General features: G+C 42.4%; 1 protein-coding gene across 1 annotated transcript in view; it reads right to left on the bottom strand.

Annotated features, from left to right (window-relative positions):
- Positions 1-2410: 2410 nt before the first annotated feature.
- Positions 2411-16935, bottom strand: part of tln2b (talin 2b) — a 72046-nt gene continuing 57521 nt past the window's right edge. The window contains exons 50-56 of the mRNA XM_083654873.1: positions 16027-16132; positions 13921-14045; positions 11600-11725; positions 11452-11514; positions 10373-10555; positions 10158-10283; positions 2411-2627 (exon numbers count right to left, since the gene is read on the bottom strand). Coding sequence (XP_083510999.1) covers positions 2499-2627; positions 10158-10283; positions 10373-10555; positions 11452-11514; positions 11600-11725; positions 13921-14045; positions 16027-16132 — 858 coding nt within the window. The 3' untranslated portion in view covers positions 2411-2498. The remainder of the gene's footprint in view (positions 2628-10157; positions 10284-10372; positions 10556-11451; positions 11515-11599; positions 11726-13920; positions 14046-16026; positions 16133-16935) is intronic.

The following is a 16935-nucleotide window of genomic DNA, read 5'->3' as shown; positions in this document are numbered from 1 at the left end:
TCCACATTACAGTAGTTGGCTGATGTGATATCAACATGCGGGTGTTTATCAATAACACTGAAATGGTTTTTATTCATACCAGACCGTGTAACCCGGAGGACAAGACCTGAAATCTGGAGTCTCATCATTGCACCAAAACATCTAAATGGGAATCTCTGCATAGTTCAAGGTCTGGTCTATGGACCGAGGAGGGGGGGAAACCACATAGACCATGTCCATATTTGGTCTGGCTAACCTTGCCAAGCCTTTCACAGAGAGCATATTTCTCCAAACACCCGTTGACCCCCTCCATCTGAACTATGAAGGATAATACTGACATCTATTGGAAAGAATGTAGGATGACTGGTAAAGTTTTACTTTTTGTGTCAACATCTCATTCAAGCTCCTCAGTATTATATACATTAATTAAAAAAAAAATGATTAATAATCATCTTATCTGAACTGGTTGTTTGAAACTCTTTTTATTTTTGGTGAATACAAAAAATACTTTTGTGACCAGATAAATATTATACATACAGCATGAAATCATAAAACTAACGGAGTCTGTTAAAGAAAGCACAACACCTATTCATAACGGAGCTAGTAACTTTTCTATTTCAGTTAATACTCGAACAAATCGGTTAGACAATATATCTCAGGATAATACATTTACTGATAAAAACTTCATTTAATAGTGGTTAAACAATGAAACAAGGAAGTTATTCGGTCCAACATGTGTGAGGGACTTGGTATCATGTATTTCGAGGCGCAACAATGTCTCCACTTTTAAATCACAAATTGCCACATGCTCATGGAATGCAGTGTAGTGTTAGTTCTCCGATATAGTCTCTAAATCCTAAGGTATCCACAGACGCCCTTTTCCTATCAGCATATAAGATGGTAGGCAGATAGGCCACCAGCCAAGGCATTGTATTGTATGGCAAAGACTAGGTGACAGATTAGACTTAATGTTCTGATCCAGAGAGAACAAGGCTCAGGCTCTCACCCAGCCTGCTCTCCAGCTGCTCAAGTAAGGCACTAGTACACAATGCAGACCAGACACTGACAAGAATGGACTCAGGAGATGTACTGGTTACAATTGCTAATATATTCTATGTAATAATAATACTATACAAACAGAATGATCACTGAATCCGCTAACCCCAATCAGAGCGTGAAGCTATTTTCCTTCTAGTTTGTTAGGAGGGTGTCCCATATTGAGGATAATGGAAGCCAATAATTGCCTTCCTCAGTGCATAAGGGTTTTTTATGAGCAATCTCAGTGCATTCTGCAGCCTTCCTCATGTTCAAATGATTGCACACAGTCTTTTCACCAATACTGCACAGACTCTCATTGATTTGCTAGAATATTCAATGTAATGTATTGCTATAGACGATAGTCTAAAAGTGAGAATGCCTCTACCATGACGGGACAGTGACTGTGTGCGCGTGTGTACAGTGGGCGCCCGAAACAAAATCTGGCCACTGTCAATAAGAGTGGAATTAAAACACCAAGACAAGAGAGAACAAACATGACAAATAATGTAAACATATCTTCCTTGTACAGCTCAGTGTGGCTAAGGGAGGGAGCGGGGGGAGAGACTGGGTGACGTGATGGATTTGGTCATAAAGACCTTATTCTCTGATCAACCCTTATTTCACCTGTCACAGCTTGTTTAGACCTCACTTGCTGTGAAAAAGGTTTGAGTCGAGAATCATTATCTTTATAGCTAGCGTCTGCCGATATAGCCCGTTACCCTTTCGACTGTGTCATCCACTCCGATCAGAACCGCTCGCCGTTTGGTGTTAAGCTGAACAATAGTTTCATCAAAACCCCTACGTTCTAAAGGTTTGCTAGTTCCAACAGCAAACCCCCGAAGTTCACATTTATATTCGCAAAATACAAGTGCCTTTCCATTCTATACTACTCTATTGGTTAGTAGCTTCATTGATATGTATAGACATGATGGTGCATGCAAGACAGTGGTGAAAGGCGGCATGGAGTTCCTGCCATTAGATGGACTCAGTGGGTATGTTAGAAGCTGTGGATTCCAAGGTTAGTTCTGCCCTAAACCTGCTTTTGTCACATTCATCAATTATAGAACATATCTGCATTCATAACATTTCCATCCATGATTGTAACGCTCACGAAGCAGTGACGCCTATTATCATACAGCCTGCCATAATAAAGATATACTGTCTCAACTTGCTTATAATGACAACTGTAACAACCTTCTCCATATTGAAGTCTGAATGTCAATTCCATTCTCTCTCTCTCACTCACACACACACACACACACACACACACACACACACACACACACACACACACACACACACACACACACACACACACACAATATAGAGCACAGGCACTTGTTTTTCTCGTCAAACAGGCCTGTTTCAAGTGCTGTATATTCCTCAATTATATGAGAGCAAAGCGGCCAATCATACATCGGCAACGTCTCTCCATAACAAGACGGTCCAATCGGAGGCTGGTATCCCGCCCGCTCAGCCAATCAGCCCTCATCCTCCCTCAGCTCGCTGGGCAGGAACTTGTACTGCTGCTGTCGGATCTGAGCCAGCTTCTTCCTGGCCTCCTCCAGCTCTCGCTCCTTCCTCAGCATCTCCTCCTGCGCTGCGATGATCTGAGGAAGACAGGAAACAGCTGTCAGAATGATCTGAGGAAGACAGGAAACAGCTGTCAGAATGATCTGAGGAAGACAGGAAACAGCTGTCAGAATGATCTGAGGAAGACAGGAAACAGCTGTCAGAATGATCTGAGGAAGACAGGAAACAGCTGTCAGAATGATCTGAGGAAGACAGGAAACAGCTGTCAGAATGATCTGAGGAAGACAGGAAACGGCTGGCAAAATGATCTGAGGAAGACAGGAAACAGCTGTCAGAATGATCTGAGGAAGACAGGAAACAGCTGTCAGAATGATCTGAGGAAGACAGGAAACGGCTGGCAAAATGATCTGAGGAAGACAGGAACCAGCTGGCAGAAAGGGAAAGTGCGTCTTCTACTCCTCCTGTTCCTGTGGATAGGACTGAACTGAAAAATCAATGACTGCATTCGACTCAGCTCACACTACAGTGTTTGTAATCTAAGAGCACAAGAGGACAACTCTTCAATTGTTTCATTGGCTTTTTATTTTAAGGGTGTTTGCTGTTATGGTTAGGCAAGAACAACTTGGTTAAAGTTGGGGTTTTCTTATTTAACCACAACCAAACCCAAACCAAATTGTTGGCGTTGCCTAACCCTAATAACCAATCTTTGGAATGTAATTTCAGTTTTCAAATAAGAAAAATGCTTGTTGAAAATGTATAAAGCTTGACCAGGAATCAAACACTGCAAGCATGGGCCAGGAGAGTGGGAGGGTCGTCTCACCCGGGCACAAAATATGACCCATGCTTTCATGTATATTTGAACAGTGTATATTTCATGTATGTTTGATCTGTGATGTAGAATAAAGTTTTATAAAAAGGTAATCAAAACCCACTCTCATAACTTTTGGACTGAATATACTTTATTCCAGATGCACGCTAAACAATATGGTACAATGATCAGATTGACACAATCACCACCTCACAGGGTGGAGCACATCCACACATAATTGATAATTAACCATGTAAAAAAGCCCAGGGAAATACATAATAAAGTGAAACAAAGTGGGCTTAAAAGGGAGAACAATATACAAACAACAATATAGGACTATAATGCAAGAAACACAAATTAAAATCTACATTGCGCCATGATACATAATATAAAGGTAGCAATGGAAGTTTTGAATAGAAAAATAGAAAAATAGAATAATATGGAAAAGGTTTAATTTTGTAAATGTTTTAAAAGGGGGGGGGTACATATATTATACGTATCTAGATGGTTCAAGGTCCAATAAATAAATAAATAAATAAACCGGACACTAGAGAAGACATTAGCAAACAATCATAGGGGCAATCATAGAACCTCCTATACATAGGCACATTTACAACTGTTTCAAGTTTTATTAAAGAAAGTGTTTTATATCGTACTCTTGGTTCAGACCTCTGGGTGCGAGAGTCTGAAGGTTAAAGATATGAAAACTCTCTCTTCTAAGAAGGAGGGTGTTTAGGTCACCTCCTCGTCTTGGAGTAGGTACATGCTCAATGCCTATATATTTCAGGGAGGACACTGGGTGCTTTGCCTCCCTAAAATGGACTGCCACCGGGTTCCGTGGATCCTGGGTTCTGATGCAGCTCCTGTGCTCTGCAATCCTAGTTTTAAGGGCTCTTTGTGTTTTGCCCACATACGCCAGGCCACATGGACATTTAATTAAATAGACCACATTTTTTGTTGAACAGGTTATCAGGCCCTTTATTTTCATCGTTTTACCTGTTGTCGGGTGAGTGTATGTGGTGCATTTATATGTGAAATTGCACTGTGTGCAAGAACCACATCGGTAGTTGCCAGGTGGCAGATCAAGAAAGGTGGTGTTTTTTGTTGGAATGAGGTCAGATTTGACCAGCATTTGCCTCAAATTAGGAGGACGTTTGTACACTACCTTGGGAGCAAAATTGAACTCATTTTTGAGCGATGGATCCGAACTTAAAATGTGCCAGTGTTAAGCTGAGCTGGCAGCGGAAACGTCAGACAAAGAAAAACTTTCCGCCATTGACAACAATCTGCTTAGATACCAAGCAGATCTGGAGAAAGAGATCAAATCCAACAAGATTAAGAAGTTCAAAAGAGACTCGGAGGACTACAAACTCCAGAATGTCTACCCCTGGCGCAGCGTGAACGGCGATGAGAAAGGGGATCCCCGACCCAACTTCAGAGGGAATCTCCAGACACGCGCATCTTCTAGTGCGTCATCGCTGGACGCCCAATCAGATGGCAGCCGAGGCTCCCGAACCACCACCCTTCCTTTTTTGGGCAGAGGCAGGGGCAGAGGTTGGAGAAAAAGAGGAGGAGGAACTGCCAACTGGGGTCCACCACCACCCCCTCACAACTGGGCACCGCCCTTCCCCCACCAAGAAGAAAGTGCCGACGGGGTAAGAAAAGAACAAAGACGTTATGCAACACGCTATTACGTCACCCACAACAAGACTTCCTAAGTGTGGTGAACTTGTCTGATAGATCCATCTCCCCAGAATGTGAATCTGCCCTATGTAAGGGCCTGAATTTTGTCCCCACCACTCACTGTGATCCTTTTGAAGCCTCTGTTGACTTTGAAAAGTTTTTCCGCAGCCTGCGATTAAGAGAGTTTTTTTCATGCAATAAGGCTTCCAATGAAAGCACAATAAATGCACATGAGCAGAATGTTGCTGTTGCTGTGGTTAATGAACATGTTTCTAATATCCTGCCCGATCCGGAGCAGGATAACAGGGTCTCTACCCCTTTCCGGGCAAAATCTACTTTTTGTCCCCCCAAGTATAGAAATGCTTCCTTAGATACATATTGTAGACTTGTAGAAAAAGACGTAATGGGTTTGTTGAATAAGCGAAAAGAATACAAAGTATTTAACAATTTATCCAAGAAAGAACGTGATGCTTTAATTGAACTTAAGGAAGATACTAGTATTGTTATTAAACCTGCCGACAAAGGTGGTGCAATTTGCATATTAAAACGGGTTGATTATAAAAATGAAGTTGAACGGCAATTGTCAGATCCCATTTATTATGAATCACTTGCAAAGGATCCAACTCATGTTTTTAAAAGTGAAATTGATGTAAAACTGAATGAATTTTTTGAAGCAGGAGAAATCACAAAAAAAGAATGTGCTTTTATGAAGGTGGCACACCCCATTATGCCCGTTTTTTATATCCTGCCAAAAATACATAAAAGGTTGGAAAATCCACCTGGGAGACCCATTGTGTCCGCCATTGGATCACTCACTGAGAATATTTCCAGTTATGTCGATTTCTTTATAAAACCCTTTGTCACTGCTCTCCCATCATATGTGCGAGATTCAATGGACATGATTAACATTTTAAAGGCAGTGAATAATCTCAGTAATGACACACATCTTGTCACAATGGACATACAAAACTTATTTACCAACGTTGACCACCAGGGCGGCCTAAATGCTTTGACCCACTTCCTAGACACAAGACCACTTGGAACTATACCCAGTACTCAGTGTCTAGGCAAATTGGCAGAATTGGTGTTGTCCAAAAATGTTTTTATGTTTGAAAAAGTGTCTTCTTTATACAGGCAATGCAAGGGGACAGCCATGGGCAGCAAAATGTCCCCTAATTTCAGTTCCCTGTATGTTGCCTGTTTTGAAAATAACTTTGTCTTTTCCCCTAATAATCCATTCCTCAATAATATTCAATTATGGAAAAGGTATGTTGATGATATTTTTATGATCTATGATGGTTCTATTGAGAGTTTGATGCAGTTTTATGAGTTCCTTAACCAATGTCATGAACATTTGAAATTCACCATTGAGCATGATACACAAAAAATCAGCTTTTTGGATATCTTGGTTTTACGGGAAGGTGATGTGTTAGTTACGGACCTGTATAGAAAGGAAACTGATAAATGTTCTTTCCTACATGGTCAATCGTTCCACCCACTACACCAGAAAAAAAGTCTTCCCATTAGCCAATTCAGTAGGATAAAAAGAATATGCACCAAACCCACTGACTATGAAAAACAAGCAGATGTTTTGGAGTACAGATTTAAGCACAGAGGCTACAATGACAGCTGGGTTAACTCTGCCCGTAATAGGTTTAAAACTGTCACACAAGAACAAAGTCTTATTAAGAAGGATAAACTTCCACCCACTAACACCCCTAGATGCTTCCTTAATTATTCAGCTCTGGGGAAAGACTTTGAGAGAACTATTAGGAAACACTGGCACATTTTAAGTTCGGATCCATCGCTCAAAAATGAGTTCAATTTTGCTCCCAAGGTAGTGTACAAACGTCCTCCTAATTTGAGGCAAATGCTGGTCAAATCTGACCTCATTCCAACAAAAAACACCACCTTTCTTGATCTGCCACCTGGCAACTACCGATGTGGTTCTTGCACACAGTGCAATTTCACATATAAATGCACCACATACACTCACCCGACAACAGGTAAAACGATGAAAATAAAGGGCCTGATAACCTGTTCAACAAAAAATGTGGTCTATTTAATTAAATGTCCATGTGGCCTGGCGTATGTGGGCAAAACACAAAGAGCCCTTAAAACTAGGATTGCAGAGCACAGGAGCTGCATCAGAACCCAGGATCCACGGAACCCGGTGGCAGTCCATTTTAGGGAGGCAAAGCACCCAGTGTCCTCCCTGAAATATATAGGCATTGAGCATGTACCTACTCCAAGACGAGGAGGTGACCTAAACACCCTCCTTCTTAGAAGAGAGAGTTTTCATATCTTTAACCTTCAGACTCTCGCACCCAGAGGTCTGAACCAAGAGTACGATATAAAACACTTTCTTTAATAAAACTTGAAACAGTTGTAAATGTGCCTATGTATAGGAGGTTCTATGATTGCCCCTATGATTGTTTGCTAATGTCTTCTCTAGTGTCCGGTTTATTTATTTATTTATTTATTGGACCTTGAACCATCTAGATACGTATAATATATGTACCCCCCCCCTTTTAAAACATTTACAAAATTAAACCTTTTCCATATTATTCTATTTTTCTATTTTTCTATTCAAAACTTCCATTGCTACCTTTATATTATGTATCATGGCGCAATGTAGATTTTAATTTGTGTTTCTTGCATTATAGTCCTATATTGTTGTTTGTATATTGTTCTCCCTTTTAAGCCCACTTTGTTTCACTTTATTATGTATTTCCCTGGGCTTTTTTACATGGTTAATTATCAATTATGTGTGGATGTGCTCCACCCTGTGAGGTGGTGATTGTGTCACCCCCACCTATCAGCATAGAGCCCATCAGCCTATGACTGCGCTTGTGGTGTACTATATATATGAGCATTCTTCATCCACTAATCATTGCTGACCTGACGAAGATCCAGTGTGGATCGAAAACGTTTGTTTTTGAATTAAACTTTTTTGGCATTGTGAGTAAGTGTGCAGGCTCTACCCTCTTTCATTTATGCAGCGTTTTTTGCTCCAGCCTTATTGCACCTTCCCGTGATGTGCGTATAAATCCCTCTTTTTACAATGATCAGATTGACCCAATATTTTAGATGCCAAAATGTACCCTTATAATTTAACTTAACAGTACAAGTTTTCAAATGCAGATAAAGGAAGATTTAGTGCAGAATTCTAATTAACTTGTAATAGCAGGACTGTGACACTGAGCCAATCCCTCCTTAATAGCTGCCACTTTGCCTCTATTTGATGTTTAATCGATCGTTTAAGCCTCATTAGTGTCAAACAACGGTGTTTGAAAGTGTGAATGTCCCTGGATAGAGACATAATAATGAGAACATTTGTCTCAGTAGGATGAACTACAGCGTAGCAAACCTTCTCTTCCTGTATTTGAGCTATTTTACTGGTATGTCTGTTGGTAAATGGTGGATGGAGCCTAATTGCTGCTCACTTTCCGTGTGATCGAAGGGATTAATAATTGTAAAGTGTTGTCATTTCTTCAGAGAAATAGGAAAATTGTTCAAGATTGAACAGACAGGTAATGTGGAAACAGCTTACTGCCTTCACATTCTCATGCTGACTTCACATGTCAGTAACGGACGACTGCAACGACGGATTTGATCCTCTGCCTCATGTCATCCCCTCTCTCCCTCCCCATCCTTCCTGTCTGCCTACTGTCCCCCCCCCCCCACAAAAAAAGAACAAGAAAGACCTCAACCTTGGGGGAGTGCACTGCCGGGAACCCGACAGAGTACGGTGCCCAATTTCGGACAAATGCAGTCATAGCACCACCTACTGGCAACACAAAAAGCGGATTATCTCAAGAACATCACAATGGAGTAGATGACCTCACACTCTGACTGATATCGCATATCTGGTAGCAGCTATTGCGAATTTGCGCTTCTTTTCAGTTTTTTCCGCACCAGATTCGTCCCAGACCCCTGAAAAGGGTTTGCAAATTTTGGAGGCGATCGGAGCAACGGTGCCCGTTTAAACAGATAGACGGACAGACAGCTCTCTAATTATAGTAGAACATGGCTGACCAATTTGGGGCCTGCGGGCCAAGTTCGGCCCATGCTCCGTTTGTTTTGGCCCGCCATGAATTGGACAAAAAAAAAAGAAAAAAAGAAAAGCCAATTACTGTCTTTCAAAGCTGTGGCAGGCTCATTTTTAAAGCTAGCGTGATGATACTTATACCAACTAGAAGGTCTAATGAATCCCTTGGTACCATGTCAACCAAGCTTGTCGGGAAGGGGGCTAAATAGCGCTCCAAGGTTAGGCTAAATTCTGACGAGGGAAATACTGGCATGGCTATTTTTAAAGGCGTTCCTTGACCTCTTACCTCAAGATATCTGAATGAGAATGGGTGCTATGGGTAGGGTTAGGGCTACACACACCTTGAGCTGCATGCACTTTCTGTCAGAAAGGTGCCTTTCCCTTTTAAATAGGCAGTTTTTTTTTTAAATGTATTTTAGATTTAGAATGTAAATTGTCTATAAAATATAATACATTTTAATGTAATGTAATGTCACATAACATCAACATTTCTTTTTGGCCCACGGCCCTCCATCCAGATTATTGTTTGGCCCTTCATAGGAAAGAATTTCTGCACCTCTGTAGTAGAAGGATGCACATACTGATCAACACATGGGAAGTCACACTCAAAAATGGGTAGAAGCCTCATTGGGGAGGTGCTAAAATGTGTCAAGTTGCCTAGGTTACCACCTGGGGTGTACCACCGGACTGAGATATGAACTCAGCCACGCTTCCTGTGGCACCCCAGAGTTTCTGAATAAATAGACACTCACCTTTCAATAACTTTCAATTTGGGCGAGGATGAAAAGGAAGTTGTTTGCTATAAGAGAACAAAGATAAAACTCCTGAAGAGAGCTGCTGAGGGTGCCTGCCGGGAAACAGCTTTGAAATCCAGCTGATGGGCTGTTTATCTACAGTGACTCATCGCCATTTCAGAAACATTTACAGCACCAAAGAAATGACAGACATTTTTGCTTTTAGGGCCAACAGCAAAGGGCGAAAAAGTGCAATGGAAAGGAAACTTATTTTTCAGCGTTTTGTCTCACCTGAGCAATGCCTCTCTTACCTGAGCAATGCCTCTCTTACCTGAGCAATGCCTCCAACAAATCTGGTCTTCACCACCACACGGTCATCGTCGGCCTTGTCAAACGCTGCTTTCTGAGCCGCCTTCACCAGGTTGTCTGACGCACGCTTCACCGCGTTGCCAGCAGCCTTCAGGGACAATAGTGTCAAAGTTAGCAGGCACAGTCAGTTTCAATGGGTAAATAAATGAAAATGTGCAGAAATGTCCAGCTGGTTACCTGCAGCCTCCTCATGGCTTCAGAGTCCTGGTCAGCCTTCACCTTGCAGGCCACCAGCAGCTGAGCTGTGGAGGCCGCGACCTGTTTGGCCGAAGAGATAAGCTTCTCCTCACTGGCGTGGCCCTGCACCGAGGCGTTGGCTGCTTCACACAGGTTACTGGTGGCTGCAGCTACCATGCGTGCCTGCAGCAAGCAGCACATTTACACATGATTATGGTCTGGTTTCATTTCGGTTACTGAGACCTATGACCCATTTTCCAATATCTCTCCCTTTCTCTCTGCTCCACGGTCTACAGCAGGGGTGGGCAACATTTTTTTTTCCAGAGTAAGCGAAGGGCCACACATTGGACATCATACCTGCCAACACTCAACTCATGATTTTTTTCCCCTGTTAATCCCTCGATATAATATATATATATATATAATGATACAAATCCAATGGCTGTAGCAGATGAGATTTATTAACATAATTCTGCGTTTTATTGATTTTTTGGGGGGTTGTTTTCTTTTCTTTTGAGGACATTGGGGGCCGGATTGAGATGGTCCAGGGGCCGGGGCTGGCCCTGGGGCCGCATTTTGCCCATGTGTGGTCTACAGGGTCACATGCCCTCCTGTTTCTCTGTTATGTAGTCAACACGTGCTGATTGTACCACACCAGGAGTAAAAAAGGATTCTGTGCTTCATAAATCAGTATGTAAACCTGTCCGTCAGTTACATTCAAAAACCTTTTGATCTCTAAGATCCCAATGAAATGGCATCTTTACTTTGTTAGTTTGATGTCCTGTTGAAACAGGATAGGCATAGACATAACATAGACATAACACAGTGAGGCATCATTCAAAAGTCTAAACCAATGGACTATCAGTCAGGGAGAGAACAGTTTTGATTTGATGGGAGAGGTGGAGAGGCGGGACTTTTCAAAAATCTGTGCTGGTTTTATTACCGGTAGTTGGAATTTATAAATGTACGTCTCCTGGTGCAGCATGAGGTCACCTTTAAAGATACATTGTCTACTAGGAAGGAAAGGTAATGGGAGGTCATTTCTCGGGGACAGTAATATGCATACTGTAGCAACTCACAGCTGATATGAGACCTTGTGACCACTGGCCATCATCCACTGCATTGGCTAGATTGGATCCCACCTGGGGTAGAGATGCAAAGACAGTGTTACATCAGCACTGACGCATGGCTCCCGTGCTGAGTGTGTGTGAGTGGGCATCCACTGACCTTGCCTTGTGCCACCAGTTCTCTCTGAGCTGCTGATGCAGATTTAACGAGAGCGCTGGTTGCCGCAGCGATGGACTTTGCTGCTTCTAGGATCTGCTCCTCAAAATCCAGCGTCTCATCTGCCTGCTGGAAGGAGAACCACATATCAACTTAGACTTTGAACTGCAGCGTCCTGCAGTAGAAAACATCTCACAAGTGTTGTTAGTATTATATCACCAACTGCAATAGCATCATTCAGCATGGTCAGCTTTTAGGGGTGTAACGGTTTGTAAAATTCACGGTTCGGTACGTTTTCGATACAGCAAAAAAAGGAGAAATACCAGAGACATTTCCTTGATTTTCTTCTTTTTTATTTATTCATTTTATTATTTTGACAGTCTAGTTTAAATTTGTATTTCATTTTACGACAACGTTTTTTTTAAACACCTTTCGTCTTTTTCGTCTGTTCAACAGTGAAAGATTGGCTCAGTTTCTAATGCGTATTGAACCTAAAGCCTCGTACCTAAATGGTTCAATACGAATATGCATATTGTTACACCCCTATCAGCTTTATCTTTCAACAACAGCAACAATGTTTCGTTTTCAGTGAAAACAGAGGGTGACATTCTCGTGGTATTTACCACCTCCCACTCCCACAAAACCAAACTGAAGATCAGTATAAAGATCAATGCATAAATTTGGGGACAATTTACAAACGGCCATCTCTGCCTCAGCGGTCAACAACACGTCATTGACCACAGATCTCCAAAAACACACAAGGCACACGTGGCTGGAGACAGAGCGGGACACTGTAGGAATATGTTTGATATATAGTTGGACTGAATAACAACCTAATATATCAAACATATCAGACAGAGCCCTGCAGAGAAGGCTTCCAGGTCTACAACGGCTCAGATAATGAAGGGGGGGGGGGGGGGGGGGGGGGGTGAAGGAGACAGTGAAGCATGCTGGGGCAGCAGAGCCCCCCCTATTGGATGGGAGGGACATATGAGCAAGGAGGAGAGGGGGAGCACAGAGGAGGAGATATGGAAGGAGGAGAATCAAAGGTGTTTTAGTCACTCACAAACACATACTTCTTTGATGGAAACATCTGAACACCTGCCATTCTTATGTTAAGTGTCTGATAGATTTGATGTTGGCTTGATGCTTTTAAGCATTAGTCCTGCTACTTTATTACCTCTTCCTCGGCATGAAGTAAATTAGAACTTTCCAACACTTGAAATATTTCTAATGGCTATAGGTGATAGCAATGCATGTTTACAAATACAAAATGAACTGTCCTCATGGGACAAAATAGCAAAAGTCAAATTCAGTGGTATCCCCCCTATATCTTGGTAGGACTGGATGCAACATCACTGCCAGATCACTAGAGGGAGACACTGACATCCAAAAGAGGAAAAGCCTTTAGCTGGCGAATCCCCCTCATAAACATTAAGCTGGTCATAAGTGCAGTATATTGGTATGGAATTATGGTATGAGACAGAGCATTATGAGGTATTAAAACCTGGGGTTACCTAGATATGCTTTCCTTCATATGATACAGACAGAGGGAGCACAAGCAGTGCAGTATGTATATACTGGAAGAGGTATAGAGAAGGGGACAAAGCACTACAGGCACAGAAGGAAGAGCATTGGGATCTAGCTATCCAGTCTCCAGAGACAGATAAACAAACAAAACAATCATGCCGCCAGTGAAACACTACAAACACAACCCCACATTGCATACTGTACAACAGCAAATTAATTTCACTTTCACAGAGCACGATGGTTATCATCTCCTGTCTACTACGACATTTTCATTAGGTGTTGTATGCTAACATTGTTTTGATTTTTATGCAATAGCACAGCATGGGGCAGACCAATAACAGCCTGAAAAAGCCTCCCTCAGTTTAGTTTAGAAACAATGAACGATGTAATAAAACAGAGGAAACAGGCCACACAGTTCATCATACACTTGAACTCAATCCAACATAAGCTTTTGGACCGGGCAATGTAATTGTGTCTCCTGGCAACGCAACTTAAAAATTTGATCCCCAAAAGTGACCTTGATGAAACTTTCCAATGATCATACGTCAGCTGCTCAGCTCACCGAACCATGAATTTGTCTGAGTCAACAAAGTATAAAAAAAAACTCCCTTTTTTATTTTTTTAAATGACATCAACATAGCAGCTTTTATTCACTGAAAAAGATGACTCCACTTCAAAGTCAGTGTCACCTTTTCCTCCCTTTGGCTCACAGTCTCTCCGCTGATTAATGGCAAAAAGCTGTGTGTGGTTGTCGCGTGGGAGGCGAGAATAACGAGGGGGCGTGGCACTAATACCTTGGGCTTGGCCCTGGGTTTCAGCTGCTCCAGTTTCTTGGCTGCGGCTTCGATGGACGCTGCAGCTCCCAGGAGCTCGGTCTCAGCGATGACAGTGGGGTCTTCAGGATCCACCCATTCTGAACCTGGAAGGCATCGTCACAAAACCCAGACGGTCATTATCTCATACTTTCCAGGCACGGGATCACAAAAGGGTCAAAACATCTCCGGTGACGATATTCCATTTAGCCTACTTCAGAAAACAGCATATCTCTACCACAAAACAAGTCAAAACGATGCCTCAAGCCAATGTTCTTGTTCGCATATCGATTCATACAATCCAGGCGTCGATAAAGATGGTAAATCTCAACAACATGTAGCAAAGTTCACTTGCTCCACTCTCAAAGAAATGGCTTGCAGTATGACTATAATGCCTCAAAGTTAAATAACATTAACTACGACTAAGAAGAAATGCATGTTTGATGGATCATTGTCTTTTTATAGGTTTTAAAGTGCCCATAAAATGAAGTGTTTTGGAACAGCTTGGCGAAGCAGATGGAACGATGTTTTCGTAGATTATGTCGAACCCTGGGGAAATCTGTTCTTGCACCCCCGCCCCCAGCCCCTCTACTCCTCTGCCCCCCTTCTGAGTCTATATGAAAGGTGATCTGGAGGAACAAAACACGACCATATCCCACTTACCTCCATCTGAGGCAGCAAGGCAAGAGAAAGAGAGGGAGGGAGGGAGAGGGAGGGAGCACAGGGGACATTAGAGAGGTGAAGTGGATAGCCCCGCTGGGTCTCAGGCTGTACGCTGAAATCTAATTCTCATCCAAACACAATCTATTACTCCTGTCAGAGATATGGCAACGCGCCTTCTAGAGGCACCACTCTGGTACGCTCGTGTCACAACCACACTACCGAGCTCAATTTGGAGCTATTTTCACAGCACTCACTCCACAGTACAATTTCAATATTCCAGAGTGATTTTCATAATCTATCTTTATTGGAGACACAGACAGTTTTGGTGGCTTGACTCAGTAATACTAGAAAAATTATCCATGCACAAGAGGATTAGTGCTCCTTTGCATGATTTCTAACATATTTTTTTACATTGTTAACTAAATTAGTCAGTTCCTAATGGGTATCTCCGTGCTCTGAACACAGTGGAAACTAGTTCAGGCTTTCGCAATTTTGAGGCCAGGATTCCTCATGTCCTTTGATATGAAAATGATTCCATGTCCTTTGATATGAAAATGGAGTCCTTGAAAAAGGAATTAATACTAAAACGACTACAATAATGTCTGACAGCCATTTTAAAATTAAAATCTACTGCCAGCAATTTTTGCACAGCACAGAAGTGTCTGTAAAATGATTGCAGCTTTAATAGCCTCAGCACAGCTGTCAATTAGCAGCTACAGTCAAAGTGGCTGGATTTCTGACACCCCGAGGAGGGAAAAAGTGAAAGATACATAACTTCTATGTCTTAAATGTTGGGTCCCTAAAAACTGACCTCTACATTTGCATCAACAGTGGAAAAAAGGCTGTGTGAACCCTCAGCTCTAGATGCTGTTCATGTGATTGTGAGTGTGTGTAGATGCTGTTGTGTGTGTGTGTGTGTGTGTGTGTGTGTGTGTGTGTGTGTGTGTCAGTGTCGAGTGGAGTCGGGACACATTTTTAGGACTTGTGACTCGCCTTGAGCACTGATGACTCGGACTTTGACTCGAGCATTCATGCATTTGGAATCAGAATTTGGAGACGATGACTCAGAATTATTAATTGATAAAGACTGTTTTTTGTTATATATTTTTTTTTATAGGGCCTAATCATTTGGCAGAAGATATTGATAGCTACAGTATATTACTACTGTGATATTATTACATTTTGTGCAAGGGCAGGCACGTGTGTTCCACCTACATGTGGATTCAGTTCTCATGTTCAGTAACTCTGGACTCAGACTCTGGAAATGGCGACTCAACTTGGACTCGACTTGGACTCCCCTTTGGTGACTTGGACTCTGAGTCGAACACTGGAGACTCAAGACTCAACTTGGACTCGAGATATAGTGACTTGTCTACAACACTGGTGTGTGTGTGTGTGTGTGTGTGTGTCTGTGTGTGGCCTCACCCTTCATAGCCTCAGCTGTCTGGATGAGCTCTGTCACACACGCGGCCACACGCTTAGAGTGTGCGGCCAGCTGCTGCTTCTGCTCCGCTGTAGGCTTCTGGAGCACCTGAAAACAAAACACAACACACACACACACACACACACACACGCACACAGGCACAAACATACCCACATGCACGCACACACATTATGAAAGCCAGCCCATTTCAGCAGCACAAGGATGTAAAATGCAAAGATGCACCCAGGCAATTTTGAAAGACGTGTTAGAGTGCCTAATCCACAGATCACAGCTACACAGAGCGCAGCACATTCTCCCAAACTGTCTATCTGCCCAAGATTCCTCAAACCAATAATGTCTGGCAGTAGACGCTAACACCAAACTGTGTCTTGCTATCTGTATCTGTTCTTCCATCTTATGATGAACGTGCCTCGACTGCAGATTCTAAGAGGCACTTGAGCTGCCACCATAAACAACATGATATATTAAACACCACCGGTGCTAATGCAAATGAGGTCATTAATTATGCTAACGGATGTATTATTTAGCAAATATGTCTATGTCAACATGCCTTCACATAACACACGGTGGTACTGTATTAATATGAACACTGCATCCTAAAGCATTAGGTAGTTTTATCGCACATTCAGGACTATCTGTTTTTCTTTATTACGGTAATATGCAGATTTATGCAGCAAGGTTCCAAAATAATCATCACATCATCTAGACTATGGGGGTGCTGTTGTGTAAGTCTGTCGTGTAAGTCTGAAGATTCTATCATGTAAGTTATTGTATTCACAGCATACACACACACACACACACACACACACACACACACACACACACACACACACGCGCGCGCGCGCGCGCGCGCGCACACACACACACACACACACACACACACACACACG

The sequence above is a fragment of the Poromitra crassiceps genome (genome assembly GCF_964638095.1).
Source record: "Poromitra crassiceps genome assembly, chromosome: 18".
NCBI lineage: Eukaryota > Metazoa > Chordata > Actinopteri > Beryciformes > Melamphaidae > Poromitra > Poromitra crassiceps.
Note: the sequence above shows the minus strand (reverse complement) of the source record. Positions and strands in the feature narration are given on the sequence as shown.